The sequence below is a fragment of the Abramis brama genome (genome assembly GCF_963993115.1).
Source record: "Abramis brama genome assembly, chromosome: 6".
NCBI lineage: Eukaryota > Metazoa > Chordata > Actinopteri > Cypriniformes > Leuciscidae > Abramis > Abramis brama.
The window spans coordinates 25,523,216-25,539,526 of NC_139968.1; the positions used below are offsets into that span (position 1 = coordinate 25,523,216).

Below are 16,311 nucleotides of genomic sequence, written 5' to 3' on the forward strand. Positions count from 1 at the left end.
TATGCTAAAACATTTTATATAATAATTTCACTTGCATAAAACAAAATAAAATATATATATTTTTTAATATAATTTCTGTATAGTTTTTTTTTTATGTGTATTTATTTGACTATAAATTATACCTAGTAAAAATACCTTAGATCTAAAAATAGTTAAAAACTTAAAAACAATAAATAAAAAAATAACTTTTTATTTTATTTATACATAAATTAAATTAATAATACTTTAAATCTGAAAATAGTCAGAAGGAAACATTTGAATAAAAGTAAAGAAAAAAGAAAATAACATTTACATTAAGAAATTATCATCCCTGAATCGTTTTTTATGTATACATTAATTTTAATCTAAAAATAGTTCGAAAAACAACAAAGGTTACATTAAAAAACAACAGGCGAAAGAACAAACAAATACAATTAGCAGTTTCTTACATTAGAAATGGCATTGATATCATCCATTCCAAGTAGTTTTTCTGCTGTCTCTCTCTCTTTCTCCTTTACACTTTTTTCCATCACTTGCTCTGAACTAACAGAACAATAGCAGATAAATATAGTGATTTACCCCAGTACAACCGCCCCGTGCCTGTTGCTAGGCAATAGTATCCGATTAACACAAATTATCATTTCATCTCACTTGTCTCTGATCACTCTCTTTTATTTCCACATCTTTTTTTTCCTTCTTTGGCAGCCGAACAAGATGCCAGCATGTTATTCAAAGAGGAATGGACGTTAGTAATCATCACATTCTGTTCCGAGCCGTCGCGTTTAGCGGGACTCGGCTTATAATTGCTGTGTCGTCTAAAAAAAAAATGTCAGAGGTGCTTGTTCCTCCGTTATTTCATTTTCACGTGAACTTTCTGTGGACCAGGGCGGCAATGTGTGAGAATCCTTCAGTCTGGCTGGAGATAAAGACGTTTTTTTTTTCCCTCTATGCATCTTGCTGCCTCTCTCTTTTCCTTGCGATTATTTTGTCTGTCTGTCTCTCTCGCTGTCTCTCTCTCCAAGTAATGAGTGTGTGTGGGCAGGAGTGCTTGTACAGCAAGTTTTGAGTGTGTGTGTCAGATTTCAGAAACACAAAGAGCAGCTCACCTGCTGTAGGACCTCATAAATCATCTGCTGTCAGCACACTCTCTCTCTCAAACACACACACACACACACACTGATCCAGGGGACAGATGTTCAACTTCAGCTACCATCATTACCCAAATCTCACCAGATCACTTTTAAAATTAACGACCTGTGTCTTAACGAACAGTTGGGCCGAGCAAACACGCACCCTGTGACTCGTTTGCTAGCTGACCCTTACAGCCGAATTTATGCATTTATATTTACAAACACACTAGCTGTTCAGCAATCATGCATTGGGTTATTTAAAACAGCCTTTTTTTGTGTAATGTTGTTTATTTTGTTATTTGTTTATCTATCTATCTCTGTTCTGTCTGTAGGATTGACAGTATCTATCTATCCATCTATCTATCTGTCTATCTATCTATCTGTCTATCTGTCTGTCTGTCTGTCTATAGTATCTATCTATCTGTCTTTCTGTTGTATCGACAGTGTCTGTCTGTCTGTCTATATATCTATCTGTCTGTCTTTCTGTCTGTCTATCTATCTATCTGTCTGTCTATCTGTCTGTCTTTCTGTCTATAGTATCTGTCTGTCTTTCTGTTGTATCGACATTGTCTATCCTCTCTATCTATATTTCTATCTGTCTATCTATCTGTCTGTCTGTCTGTCTATCTATCTATCTATCTATCTATCTATCTATCTATCTATCTATCTATCTACAGTGAGGAAAATAAGTATTTGAACGCCCTGCTATTTTGCAAGTTCTCCCACTTAGAAATCATGGAGGGGTCTGAAATTGTCATCGTAGGTGCATGTCCACTGTGAGAGACATAATCTAAAAAAAAATAATCCAGAAATCACAATATATGATTTTTTAACTATTTATTTGTATGATACAGCTGCAAATAAGTATTTGAACACCTGAGAAAATCAATGTTAATATTTGGTACAGTAGCCTTTGTTTGCAATCACAGAGGTCAAACGTTTCCTGTAGTTTTTCACCAGGTTTGCACACACTGCAGGAGGGATTTTGGCCCACTCCTCCACACAGATCTTCTCTAGATCAGTCAGGTTTCTGGGCTGTCGCTGAGAAACACGGAGTTTGAGCTCCCTCCAAAGATTCTCTATTGGGTTTAGGTCTGGAGACTGGCTAGGCCACGCCAGAACCTTGATATGCTTCTTACAGAGCCACTCCTTGGTTATCCTGGCTGTGTGCTTCGGGTCATTGTCATGTTGGAAGACCCAGCCTCGACCCATCTTCAATGCTCTAACTGAGGGAAGGAGGTTGTTCCCCAAAATCTCGCAATACATGGCCCCGGTCATCCTCTCCTTAATACAGTGCAGTCGCCCTGTCCCATGTGCAGAAAAACAAAGCATGATGCTACCACCCCCATGCTTCACAGTAGGGATGGTGTTCTTGGGATGGTACTCATCATTCTTCTTCCTCCAAACACGTTTAGTGGAATTATGACCAAAAAGTTCTATTTTGGTCTCATCTGACCACATGACTTTCTCCCATGACTCCTCTGGATCATCCAAATGGTCATTGGCAAACTTAAGACGGGCCTTGACATGTGCTGGTTTAAGCAGGGGAACCTTCCGTGCCATGCATGATTTCAAACCATGACGTCTTAGTGTATTACCAACAGTAACCTTGGAAACGGTGGTCCCAGCTCTTTTCAGGTCATTGACCAGCTCCTCCCGTGTAATTCTGGGCTGATTTCTCACCTTTCTTAGGATCATTGAGACCCCACGAGGTGAGATCTTGCATGGAGCCCCAGTCCGAGGGAGATTGACAGTCATGTTTAGCTTCTTCCATTTTCTAATGATTGCTCCAACAGTGGACCTTTTTTCACCAAGCTGCTTGGCAATTTCCCCGTAGCCCTTTCCAGCCTTGTGGAGGTGTACAATTTTGTCTCTAGTGTCTTTGGACAGCTCTTTGGTCTTGGCCATGTTAGTAGTTGGATTCTTACTGATTGTATGGGGTGGACAGGTGTCTTTATGCAGCTAACGACCTCAAACAGGTGCATCTAATTTAGGATAATAAATGGAGTGGAGGTGGACATTTTAAAGGCAGACTAACAGGTCTTTGAGGGTCAGAATTCTAGCTGATAGACAGGTGTTCAAATACTTATTTGCAGCTGTATCATACAAATAAATAGTTAAAAAATCATATATTGATTTTCTATCTATCTATCTATCTATCTATCTATCTATCTATCTATCTATCTATCTTTACATTTGTCACCTCATTATTATTGTCAAGTTATACATTGTGAAGCTTATAAAAGAGCCCTGGGGTGAATAATGGTTGTGTGTCTTTCACATACTCTGTTTCCTTCATTCACTGCTTGACTTCCTGTCAGTCTGATGTCCAAACCCTGGCAGCACCTCTCGGGTAGTGCAGTGTTTGTGTGAAAGGAGACGGAGAGGATCTGCATTTGTTTTAGGGGCAGGCAGAGCAGGACTCGGTGTGTGTGCGCGCAGGAGATTTATGGTGCCGGTACGCTGTGTTTCCATCTTCCACTGCTGCTGTCACTGTAGTGCTATAATTGGGCAGGTCACATGACCCAAGGAGTCGTTCTGCAACTTCAGGGAATTGTGTCTCCTTCCTCTCGCTCCCTCTACCCCTCACTTTCTCTCGTTCACACTTCATATTTCTTTATTTTCTATTTTTCTTGCTGCTTTTTGCCAAACACGGGGAAAGTAGGACAGTTTACGATATCATTAATTGTGCTGCCCTTTATAGATTCTCTCTCTCTCTCTCTCTCTCTCTCTCTTTCTCACAGGAAGCGAGTGCTAGTTTTGAGCAGTGGGAGAAACTGATGAGCTCTGAGAGTGAGAATCAGTTTGTGGAGGTGATGAGTCTCATCACACACATGTATAAGCAGACCGCCGTTGCCAAGGTAAAGCGTGTGCAAAATCCTCAAGATGTTTATTTCTCATTCCACGTCGCCCTAATTGTCTAAAATGGTTGTGGATTTTGACGTTGTATGAATTTCTGTGCATTTTTTGCATTTTTACAGGGTTGTATAAGAGTATTTTGTTCCTTTGGGCTTCAAAACACTCCTTTAAGTGTGGGATAGATCAACCGTATCGTTTTTTTCTTTTGTTTTAAATGTCTGACTCTCATAAAACCTGTAATAAACACATTTCAGCTTCACCCCAAAATGAGAAGGGGTAAAAAATAAGGAATATTTTTTTTACATACAGATAGTACAGATTTTTTTAACAAAAACAACTAAACACATTTCTCTCCAATTCTCATTACTATGGCTTGGGTCCCTCCTTCAGTGTAAAATTATGAAATGTATCATCCATCAGCCGAAAGTCTAATCACCTAAAAAGTAACATCACTCCTCTCCTCAACAAACCTTCCTTTAAAACAAAACACTAATGCACTAGATCTACATCGGACCTGTTTTTCAGTTTCTGTGTAAATGGAAAAGGACGTCAGCCCTCGTTTCAGCTTCAGCTCTTTTTCTGAATGCCATCAGAATAACGGCCATCTGCAGTGAGTTTCCCTCTCTCTCGTTCCCTCTAACGATGAGGGACAGCGTGATATCGCCGCTAACGACCACCATGGCAACCGGCCCTTCTGTTCTCCACATCAAACACCGCGGCATTGCCATGGGAACGAGCTCCAGGGGGGCCGGTCCAGCGCTGAGCCGACCTTAATGCTGACCTTTTTGATTGCCCGACATCTTTTCCTGCAGATCTCGCTGTTTCCGAGATTTAACAAGGTGTTTTTATGAGCTCCAGGCGAGACCTGCAGTAACTTTTTGTGATTTTTGCATCACTCGGATGAACTTAAACGTCACAGGAAAGTGACTTCGCACAGTTTTGTCATGAAAAGCAGGCTCTACCAACACGTTTGCTTTCCGCCAGGAGTTTTGGACGTTCTTTCTTCTCAAACTACAACCACTTTATATCGTCCTCCTGAGCACAGCGTGTGTCTTGAATGAAGCTTTCCACCGTGTGTGTGTGTGCATCAAACCAGCCCGCGTGTGAAAGCAGTGTGTGTCCCCGACGTGCCACCGTGTGTGTTTTTTTTTTAATTTGTCAAACCCGTGTGTTCTGGTCCCTGCTGCTCTTGTCCTCCTCGTTCTTTCATTTATTGTTTGCCGCTGAGATGATATCCTCTCGCTCTCTCAGGGCAGAAATGTGCGGCGTCAGGAATGGTGTCACTTTTTGAAATCGCTGTTTTTGCCAAGTGAAAATGAGTGAGCCGGAGCCACCATGCGCACACGCACACTTGAGGCTGTAAAAAAAAAGCCTTTGCGCTCCTTCACAGGCAGTTTTGGGCGCCAATTAGGCGATATTAAAAAGGCAAAACTCCAGTAATGAGAAATTGGAGCGCAGCTTTGAAACTCAGGAAAAGAGGACTGGCTTGCGGCAAATGACTCGATACGCTGTTCATTTAACAACTACGCTAGACATAACGGGCATTAGCTCAAGTTCATCTTAAAGTTTAGGGATTTAAGAGGATTTTTTTGGAGAGGGAAAAGCAGATATCGGAGGATAAAAGGAGATTGAGATTAAACTGGTAGAACAGAACCTCTTTAAATGTGGTAAATCACAGATAGCATGTTTTATTTATGAAACGTGGCAACTGCAATATTGTAAAAGACACCAATGTCTTATAGATTTTTACAGAAGCTGCGAGGAAGGTTGCCAGGGCATTGCTATGCGGTTGCTAGGGTGGGCTGGATTTTTTTTTTTTACACACACACACACACACAGACAAGCACACATTTATAATGTTATAAAAGATTTCTATTTCAAGTAAATGCTGTTCTTTTGACTTGAATTCTTTAACTTTCTATTTATCAAAGAATAAAATTAATCATGGTTTCCACAAAGATATTGAACAGCACAACTGTTTTCAGAATTGATAATAAAAATAAACGTTTCTTGAGCAGCAAATCAGCATTTTATAATGATTCCTGAAGGATCTTGTGATGCTGATGACTGTAATGTAATGAGTAATGTTGCTGAAAATTCACAGGGAAATCACAGGAAGAAATTACCTTTCAAAATAAGTTATAATAGAAAACGGTTATTTTAAATAGTAATAGTATTTCACAATATTACTATTTTTTTACTGTATTTTTGGTCAAATAAATGTAGATTTGGTGAGCAGAAAAAAAAAATCATACCGACCCCAAACATTTGAACGGTTGTGTATATAAATTATGCATTTTAAAATTAATTTTGTGACATATTATTTGGAATTCCTAAATTGCATTTCCTGGCTGGATCACGATGTGTTTTACTTCTTTATTCTAAATTTCTTTATTACTTCTTTCCGTCTCTCTCAGGCCGGAGCGGTGAAGGACTATATAAAGATGATGCTGGAGACCGAACAGCTGAAGTTTCTGGTCTTTGCTCATCATCTCAGCATGCTGCAGGCATGTACCGAGGCTGTCATCGAGGCCAAGGTGTGTGTGTGTGGGTGGGTGTGTGTGTGTGTGTGTGTGTGTGTGTGTGTGTGTGTGTGTGTGTGTGTGTGTGTGTGTGTGTGTGTGCGTGTGTGGGGTGGGGGGGGTGGGGGGTGTGCGCGCGCTGAGACTCCAGTGAAAGCAAAAGTATGTCAGCACCTCAACACTGTTCATTAAATCAGCCAGCAGCAAAGCCTGTCACACCACCGCCCCAACACACACACACTGACCCATTCAGAGAGAGAAAGAGAGGTGTGTATTTGTGTGTGTGTGTGTGTGTGAGCTGAATGAGAGAAAAAAAAGTGTTTTTGTGGAAAAAACACAGTATGAAAGGGCTTGACAGGACTAAAGGAGGTGAAGGAGAGCGTGTTGATTCCCTGGGTAGAGTTCATTCTTTGCTTTAACACATTCCTTCAGTAGGGCACTGGTTCATTCTTGCAGCAAAAGAATGGGTCAGAGTCTTGCTGTCAATCAGGTGAATTTGTGTGAACTACTAGTTTAGTTACATTTAAAAAAAAATTCATGCAAAAACGTCAATTCTGTCATCATTCTGTCATCGCCTGTTGTTCTAAAGCTAAATGACTTTCTATATTCTGATGAACAATATTAGAGAAATTTCGAATATTGTGCTATTAGAAAGATTCATAAAAGTTTAATAAAAACTTTCATTAGAGTTCTTGGAGTAACGATGTTTGATTCATGAATTAAACACTAATTTTGTGTTTGAGTCAGTGAGTTGAATTTGAGAACCTGATTAGATAGACTTGTAAATTAATCGTACTGATTTTGTGAACTGGATCAAACAAATCAGTATTTTTTTGTGTTGTTAAAAAGTGAGTTGAGTTCGAGAACCAGATCTGTCCGGTTGGAAATGAATCATTTAGATTTGTTTTGTGAACTGGATCAAGTGATTCAGTAATATTTCCATTAAAATTGAGTTGAGTTCGAGAACCTGATTAGTCTGATTTGTAAATCAAACATTAAAGGGATAGTCCACTTTTTTTGGAAATAGGCTCATTTTACAACTCCCCCAGAGTTAAACAGTTGAGTTTAACCGTTTTCGAATCCATTCAGCCGAACTCCGGGTCTGGCGGTACCACTTTTAGCATAGCTTAGCATAGATCATTGAATCGGACAGGACCATTAGCATCTCTCTCAAAAAAATTACCAAAGAGTTTAGATATTTTTCCTATTTAAAACTTGACTGCGCTGCGTCATATCATTACATCTGCTGGACTCATGGTACGGCAGCAAAGTTTCTTGATTATTACGCAGGAATGAGAGTATAGTTCCTAGCCATATCAGCCTAGAAAATCGCAACTTTTCATTTTCTGTCGGTCTTAGTACACGATGTAACTACAGAAGAGTCAAGTTTTAAATAGGAAAAATATCGAAACTCTTTGGTCATTTTTTTGAGAGAGATGCTAATGGTCCTGTCCGATTCAATGATCTATGCTAAGCTATGCTAAAAGTGCTACCGCCAGACCCGGAGTTCGGCTGAATGGATTCGAAAACGGTAAAACTCAACTGTTGTAAAATGAGCCTATTTCCAAAAAAAGTGGAGTATCCCTTTAAGAGTGTTTTGGGGTTTTTTTCAACTAGAGTTAAAAAGTGATTTCAAATTCTTGAAAATTCATGGAAATTAATTAAATTGATAAGGTTATGGAAACATCATGGAAATAAAAACTATGGTTTATTGAAATTTCCATAGTTTTGCTCTATTATTTGGCTTAGATCTTTAGATTGAATCAGTTGGTCCAGTTCACAAAACGGTCTGAATGCTTCATTTACAAATCAGATTGATCAAGTACTCAAATTCTGATCCAGAATATTGATCCAGGTCTGACAAAACCATCATAAACTTTGGTTTGAACTAACAGACATTTCATCAGAGCTGTTGATTCATCTTTTACCGCTATCCGTTCTTTTTGTCCCTGTTCACACAGCGGCACGCTAAAAACACTTTGCACCCTAAAGAGCGCGCCTGGTTGCCGACACGGTGACTTCACAGATATCTCACTGTTTTAATGAGAGCTTGTTTTGTCAATTTCTTCTTCTTTTAGACCCCCGGCCCCCTCCCTTTTCCTCCATCTCTCTCACTTTCTTGTTTCGCTGCTCTCTGACCAGACGTTTGATCCCAGACACTGTGAAGATTTTCTTCCTTTTTTTAGTCATCATGCCGTTAATTGGTGCTTATGAATCTTATGGGGAAGAGGGGGGCCTCGCACCAGCAGGTGTGATCACATGCGAACGGGGCAGCTTATGCGCTCCCTGCGTTCTCACACCTGTCACGCTCCTTGCAATCCGAGCGAGAGATGGGAAGAAATGTTAGGCAGGAAGCTAAAATTAACACGGGTGAGAAAAGTTCTGAAGTTCTGCCAGGCGGAGAGAGAAAAAGGTGTTGTACACCGCTTCACCTGTGTTTTACAGCTGTCAGATGATGGTAGGAAGATGATAATGCCCAAAATGTACTTGAAACGCACTAAAAAGTTGCCAACTCTGGATGTCTTTGCTGATAAGTTTTGACTTGAGTGCGCTAATGTTCTCTGAACAACCACAGATCTGCAAAACTCAGTCTTTATGGCACTGATCGATAGTTATGAAGGGTTTTCATACTCCTTACAATGCTTTGAGTTGCTTTTTCCTTCATTAAAAAGCTTTTACACATAAAAAGAGAATTAAAAAATGTTTAAAATCAAAATTTACTTTAGACTGTCTATTTTCCGCATTTTTTTCCAGGCAAGTTATATCCGCATCGATGGCAGCGTTCCTTCTGCAGAGAGGATTCAACTGGTGCATCGTTTTCAAAACGATCCAGGCACGCGTGTGGCCATACTAAGTATACAGGCAGCTGGACAGGTACTGAGGACTCAACCTTATAAACAATGTTGTAACACCTCAACTTCATGAACATTGTACTGTTGTTTGTAAATCGTCACACAACCTTGTAATCGCACTGTTCCTCTTTATATTTCACACAAGTTCGTAACACCTCAACCTCATAATCATTGTACAGTGCTATGCATAAGTTTAGACACCCATGCTAAAGTTGACTAAAAAGAGGAATAAAAAATCATCTTTTGGAAATTGAACTTATTGCCTTAATTAAAAAAATTAGGAAAAATCCAACCTTTAAGGACACCAATTTTCTTTGTGAATGAATAATGTATCGTAAATAAATAAATGTTCTTCCTTAAAATACAGGGTGCATAAGTCTGGACAGCCCTATGTTAAATTCCCAGAGAGGCAGGCAGATTTTTATTTTTAAAAGGCCAGTTACTTCATGGATCCAGGATACTATGCATCCTGATAAAGTTCCCTTGGCCTTTGGAATTAAAATAGCCCCACATCATCACATAGCCTTCACCATACCTAGAGATTGGCATGGTTTTATTTCAGTTAGCCTAATAGCTGGTTTCATTTGCATTGAGAGATGATCTTATGGAAAGTACTCCATGCCAATCTCTAGGTATGGTGAAGGCTATGTGATGATGTGGGGCTATTTTAATTCCAAAGGCCAAGGGAACTTTATCAGGATGCATAGTATCCTCATCCACCTCCACCTCGTAAACATTGTAACATTCATCTATACAGTATGTCATACAACCTTGTAACTCTCAACCTTGTTATCATTGTAAGTACGTTTGACATGCTTCACACAGCCTTGTAACATCTCCACCTCGTAAACATTGTAACATTCCTTAATAGTAATGTCACAACATCACAACACTCAACCTTGTAATCATTTTAACATTCCTCTATAGAGTACATCACACAACCACGTAACACTCAAACTTGAAAACATTGTATTGTCATTTTTTTAAACTTAAAACAACGTTGTCAACCTAGTCTTTTATTATTTACACTTCACTCAACCTTGTAACACCCCAACTTCGGACAAATTGTAATGCCCCCCTTTATGTTACAAAGTCTTGCAACATTCAACATTGCATACATTGCACGGTTCTTCTTTATAATCAATGCAAACTTGTAACACCTTAAGTGTAAACGCTGTAATGTTCCCGTTTGTACATCACACAGCCTCAGACAAATGTAATGCTCCCCTTTATATGTCACAAAGTAACATTCAACATTGTATACTTTTTACTGTTCTTTATACTTAGCGCAAAAAGTAACACCTTAACGCCCTAAACATTGTAATGTTCCTGTTTGTATGTCACATCCTCCTAACACCCTGACATCGTGAACTCTGTACTTTGTACTTCACACAGCCTCAATACACCGTAACTTCGTAACTTCATTTATACTTCACACTGATGTTCACAACATTTCACGCAACTTTGCAAAACCTCATAAACGTCCGTAATGTTTCACGCAACCTCGTAACACCTCAATCTCGTAACCATTGCACTGTTCTTCTTTATTCTTCACGCAACCTCATAATACTCTAAAGCGTTCATATTTTTGAATGACATGCAAATATTGCTCTAATACTGTATGATGTATCCACTTGCGCTCAGGGTTTGACATTTACGGCAGCGTCTCACGTGGTCTTTGCCGAACTCTACTGGAACCCAGGACAGATCAAACAAGCAGAGGACAGAGCACATCGTATAGGACAGACCACGACCGTACACATCCACTACCTCATCGCCAAAGGAACCTTTGACACGGTCATGTGGTCCATGCTCAACAGAAAGGTAGATCGCCGGTCTCTAAGCTTCAGTTAAGGAAAATGTACACTTTTAAATGTACACTTTTAAATTGGTGGAAACTTAGTTTCCAGACTTGCCAAATTGCTCTTAAAATGATCAATATATAATGTCTTAGGACTAAATAAAGAGGAAACACAATATCTACTGTAAGCTTTGGAGTGTAAAATAAGGGCTTGTTTGGGAAAATTTGCTTTCATTTGCTGAGATTCTTACAAATGATATTGGACAGGAAACGGTTACGGGCAGCGCTCTGAATGGAAAGAAAGAATATTTGAAGGCTGAGGTGGGAGACCAAGAGAAATGGGACTTTCTGAACTTCGCTCAGGCATGGACGCCAAGCGAGACCGTGAAGGGTGATTCTGAGGACGACAAAGACGGAATTTTCTTCTCTCACGTACGTAAAAATTGTCATCGCCACAAATTAAACGTAAAAGTGACTAGGGTTGTAATGATACCATTAACACAGCAAATAAGAATATGCTTTATGCAAAAATTTTAATATATACAGTGAGGAAAATAAGTATTTGAACACCCTGCTATTTTGCAAGTTCTCCCACTTGGAAATCATGGAGGGGTCTGAAATTGTCATCGTAGGTGCATGTCCACTGTGAGAGACATAATCTAAAAAAAAAAATCCAGAAATCACAATATATGATTTTTTTAACTATTTATTTGTATGATACAGCTGCAAATAAGTATTTGAACACCTGTCTATCAGCTAGAATTCTGACCCTCAAAGACCTGTTAGTCTGCCTTTAAAATGTCCACCTCCACTCCATTTATTATCCTAAATTAGATGCACCTGTTTGAGGTCGTTAGCTGCATAAAGACACCTGTCCACCCCATACAATCAGTAAGAATCCAACTACTAACATGGCCAAGACCAAAGAGCTGTCCAAAGACACTAGAGACAAAATTGTACACCTCCACAAGGCTGGAAAGGGCTACGGGGAAATTGCCAAGCAGCTTGGTGAAAAAAGATCCACTGTTGGAGCAATCATTAGAAAATGGAAGAAGCTAAACATGACTGTCAATCTCCCTCGGACTGGGGCTCCATGCAAGATCTCACCTCGTGGGGTCTCAATGATCCTAAGAAAGGTGAGAAATCAGCCAAGAACTACACGGGAGGAGCTGGTCAATGACCTGAAAAGAGCTGGGACCACCGTTTCCAAGGTTACTGTTGGTAATACACTAAGACGTCATGGTTTGAAATCATGCATGGCACGGAAGGTTCCCCTGCTTAAACCAGCACATGTCAAGGCCCGTCTTAAGTTTGCCAATGACCATTTGGATGATCCAGAGGAGTCATGGGAGAAAGTCATGTGGTCAGATGAGACCAAAATAGAACTTTTTGGTCATAATTCCACTAAACGTGTTTGGAGGAAGAAGAATGATGAGTACCATCCCAAGAACACCATCCCTACTGTGAAGCATGGGGGTGGTAGCATCATGCTTTGGGGGTGTTTTTCTGCACATGGGACAGGGCGACTGCACTGTATTAAGGAGAGGATGACCGGGGCCATGTATTGCGAGATTTTGGGGAACAACCTCCTTCCCTCAGTTAGAGCATTGAAGATGGGTCGAGGCTGGGTCTTCCAACATGACAATGAAGCACACAGCCAGGATAACCAAGGAGTGGCTCTGTAAGAAGCATATCAAGGTTCTGGCGTGGCCTAGCCAGTCTCCAGACCTAAACCCAATAGAGAATCTTTGGAGGGAGCTCAAACTCCGTGTTTCTCAGCGACAGCCCAGAAACCTGACTGATCTAGAGAAGATCTGTGTGGAGGAGTGGGCCAAAATCCCTCCTGCAGTGTGTGCAAACCTGGTGAAAAACTACAGGAAACGTTTGACCTCTGTAATTGCAAACAAAGGCTACTGTACCAAATATTAACATTGATTTTCTCAGGTGTTCAAATACTTATTTGCAGCTGTATCATACAAATAAATAGTTAAAAAATCATACATTGTGATTTCTGGATTTTTTTTTTTTAGATTATGTCTCTCACAGTGGACATGCACCTACGATGACAATTTCAGACCCCTCCATGATTTCTAAGTGGGAGAACTTGCAAAATAGCAGGGTGTTCAAATACTTATTTTCCTCACTGTACATGAAAATTAACATTCATTGTTTTCATTATCGTTGATGGAATCGACATTGTTAGTGACAGAACTGGTACTTTTGACATCCCTAAACATGACTAGGCTTCCAATCGTGGAAACCTGAACCTCACAAAGTGCTTTTCTTTCATAAGTGTCTGTGGTTTCGTCACTTTGCTGTCATGAGATGAAGTTTCACTTTGTGTGTCACAAAAAGTGCTTTTTTTTTCTTTTCTTCCCATCCGCCACAGTTTGAAAGGGACAAGCAGCACGACATCCGATCATTCTTTTCCCCCTCTGCGAACAAAGAAAAGAAGAGGAAACGAACTGGGGATTCAGCCTCCGACGGATCTCCCCTTCCCAAATTACCAAAGGGGGCGGAGCCTATCCAGACACCGGAGATCCAGAGCTCTGATTTGAAGGCCGACCAGGGGGAGGATTTTTCCCCGCAGGTGAAGCGCTTTAGGCAGGTTAGCCCCTTGTCACGACGCGGGGGTAAGAAGAGCCCCTTGTGCGCCCCCCGCAGGCTCTCAGCGGGACTGCAGGCTCCGCTCCACAATCAGAAGTGGAACTGTTCGGCATGTACGTTCTCTAACAGCGGACTGCTGCTACGCTGTGAGATGTGTGAAAGTCCACGAAATGTGCAGAAAGGTGATATCTACACACATACCATGTCCATATGTGTTTACATTAGTCAGTTTTATCTTACAGTATGTGCTTAACTCATTCGTGCTACTGACGTGGATAAAGCCTCAAATTTTGTGGCTTGTTGAGGAAAGTTGTGTTGTTAAAGTTCAACTATTTTAAGAGTTTAATTGTCTTAGATTTGCGTTTAGCTTTTGTTTTAGTGACAGCAGCACTCAAATCCTAAAACCTTGTTTATTTCTAGGTTTAAATTAGATTTTGAACCCCAGATTTTCAGTTTAAGTCTCAGACTTTTGGACCCCTTTCGTATTTGATCGGCTTTATAAAGGCACGGCAGATCCAAGGCCCTGATCCTTAGTAAAGCAATGTCGAAACCTTCCTTCCTCTCTGTCGCAGAAGTTCCAAGAGAATCCAAATATGAAAGAACAACAGGCAGAAATGTCTTGAAGACTAAAAAGGAGGCGTGCACGGTGAACGACAGAAATAGATCAGATTGAAAATTACTCATTATCACGGCCAAGGCGAGGCGGAATGGATTTTGGCACCTGTCAAATCAAGAATGCCGCTTTCGTTCAGCGTCACCACTGGAAAAGTTTGTGAAATCTTCGTAAGCTTTGTTTTCGCCATCAACTTTAATGCCATCGATCAGATCGTCAGCCTGTCCTCTGACAACAGCCTGGTGATGCAAAATCAAACAGAGATATAAGCACATACCAGGCCAGCTGCTACTGTCTTATTGCACATGTACATCTCTGTGTGTGTTTGAAAGCCACAATCTGGACACGCATTCAATTAAAACACACCGTTTATGATATGTTGTCTTTGTTCTTTAAAAGAATAGTTTAGCTAAAAGAGAAAATTGTGATGATTTATTCATCCTCATGTCAATCTAAACCTGCATGACTTTTTCTTTCGTGGAACACCAAAAAAAGTTAATTCTCTCACTGCTCTTTTATCATTTAATGAAAGAGGACTTGAAACCTGTTAATTATAATAATAATAATAATAATAGTAATAAGTAATAGTAATAATAATAACATTTAAATGTGTGTGTATATATATATATATATATATATATATATATATATATATATATATATATATATATATATATATATATATATGTGTAATTGTTTTTTTTATGTATACATATATTTTTTATATACATTTTCTTTATTATAATCTTTCTCTTTTTTCATTAATATCTCTTCTAAAAACTGCATCTATAACTAAATTTTTATAGAAAAATATGAGTGGTGCCATGCAAAAACCATGATGCCATAGCTTTGCTAAGGTGTGTGTAATATTTATAATTTTAAAATTTATATATTTTAAAAATATATAAATGGGGAAAAAATTATTTCTAAAAATGTTCTTCCTCTTTATTCATGTGATTTTTCTTTTCTAAAAACTGCATCTATAACTAGATTTCTTTTACAAAATATGTGAGTGTTTTATTGTTGTTGTGAGTTAGCATTATTATTATTATCGTTATTTTGTATTTTTAGACTATAGTGAAGTGGCATTTAGCTATTTGCCTCCTACTTTTATAGATCTGCAGTCACAAGTTTTCAAAAATGTATAATTTATACTAATATTTAATACTTTTTTTATTATATTATATAATAATTAGTGCTATCAAACGATTAAAATATTTAATCGCGATTAATCGCATTAATGTCATAGTTAACTCGCAATTAATCGCACATTTTTATCTATTCTAAATGTCCCTTGATTTCTTTTTGTCCCATTATTTTTTTTCTTATTTTAATGATCCACATGGAAAAGTGGATCGGCTTGCTTTGTACAAATGTTTTTTTTATTGAAAACAACATTGGCATATACTGTAGTGTTCAATTTCACACTAACATTCTCACTTGGAGCAAATAATCGCATCAGAGAATTCGCATCAGCTGTGTGTGTGCTTGGCCATCAAGTGGTATTTCAGACTGGACGTGCTGCGATGATAGCTCAGTTCACAACGACAAAACACACAGATCATGGAACCATTTGGCAACTTTTTAAAAGTAAACTTTCCATTCAGAATCTTATTGGCATCCATTTCGGCGTCTCGCGCTCGCCATCCACTCAAAATGTAGCGTTAGCCTACTACTCTTTGGCCGGCTCGCAAGCCAAACCAAGTGTGTGCGGCGTGCCTGTTGTTTTGTTTACGGTCTACCTAGATCTGGTGTGGTGTAATTTTTCCAACGTTACTAGTTGTTGCAACGGCATGTGAAAAAAACTACAAAGTTTGCTAGGCCAAAAAGAACGTTAATCTCGCGATAAAAAAATGGACGGCGTTAATAACGCGTTTAACTGACAGCACTAATAATAATATATTATATTATATCATATTATATTAAACTAGATGTTTTTAACAAAAAT

At 39.2% G+C, this 16,311-nt stretch overlaps 1 protein-coding gene across 3 annotated transcripts in view; it reads left to right on the forward strand.

The window, feature by feature from the left end:
* The window catches only part of zranb3 (zinc finger, RAN-binding domain containing 3), a 65,482-nt gene that overhangs the window by 28,052 nt on the left and 21,119 nt on the right, over window positions 1-16,311 (forward strand). For all 3 annotated transcript variants that reach the window (XM_084117987.1, XM_084117986.1, XM_084117988.1), the window contains 6 exons: window positions 3,854-3,970; window positions 6,386-6,505; window positions 9,245-9,364; window positions 10,987-11,166; window positions 11,411-11,575; window positions 13,533-13,932. In XM_084117987.1, coding sequence (XP_083974113.1) covers window positions 3,854-3,970; window positions 6,386-6,505; window positions 9,245-9,364; window positions 10,987-11,166; window positions 11,411-11,575; window positions 13,533-13,932 — 1,102 coding nt within the window. The remainder of the gene's footprint in view (window positions 1-3,853; window positions 3,971-6,385; window positions 6,506-9,244; window positions 9,365-10,986; window positions 11,167-11,410; window positions 11,576-13,532; window positions 13,933-16,311) is intronic.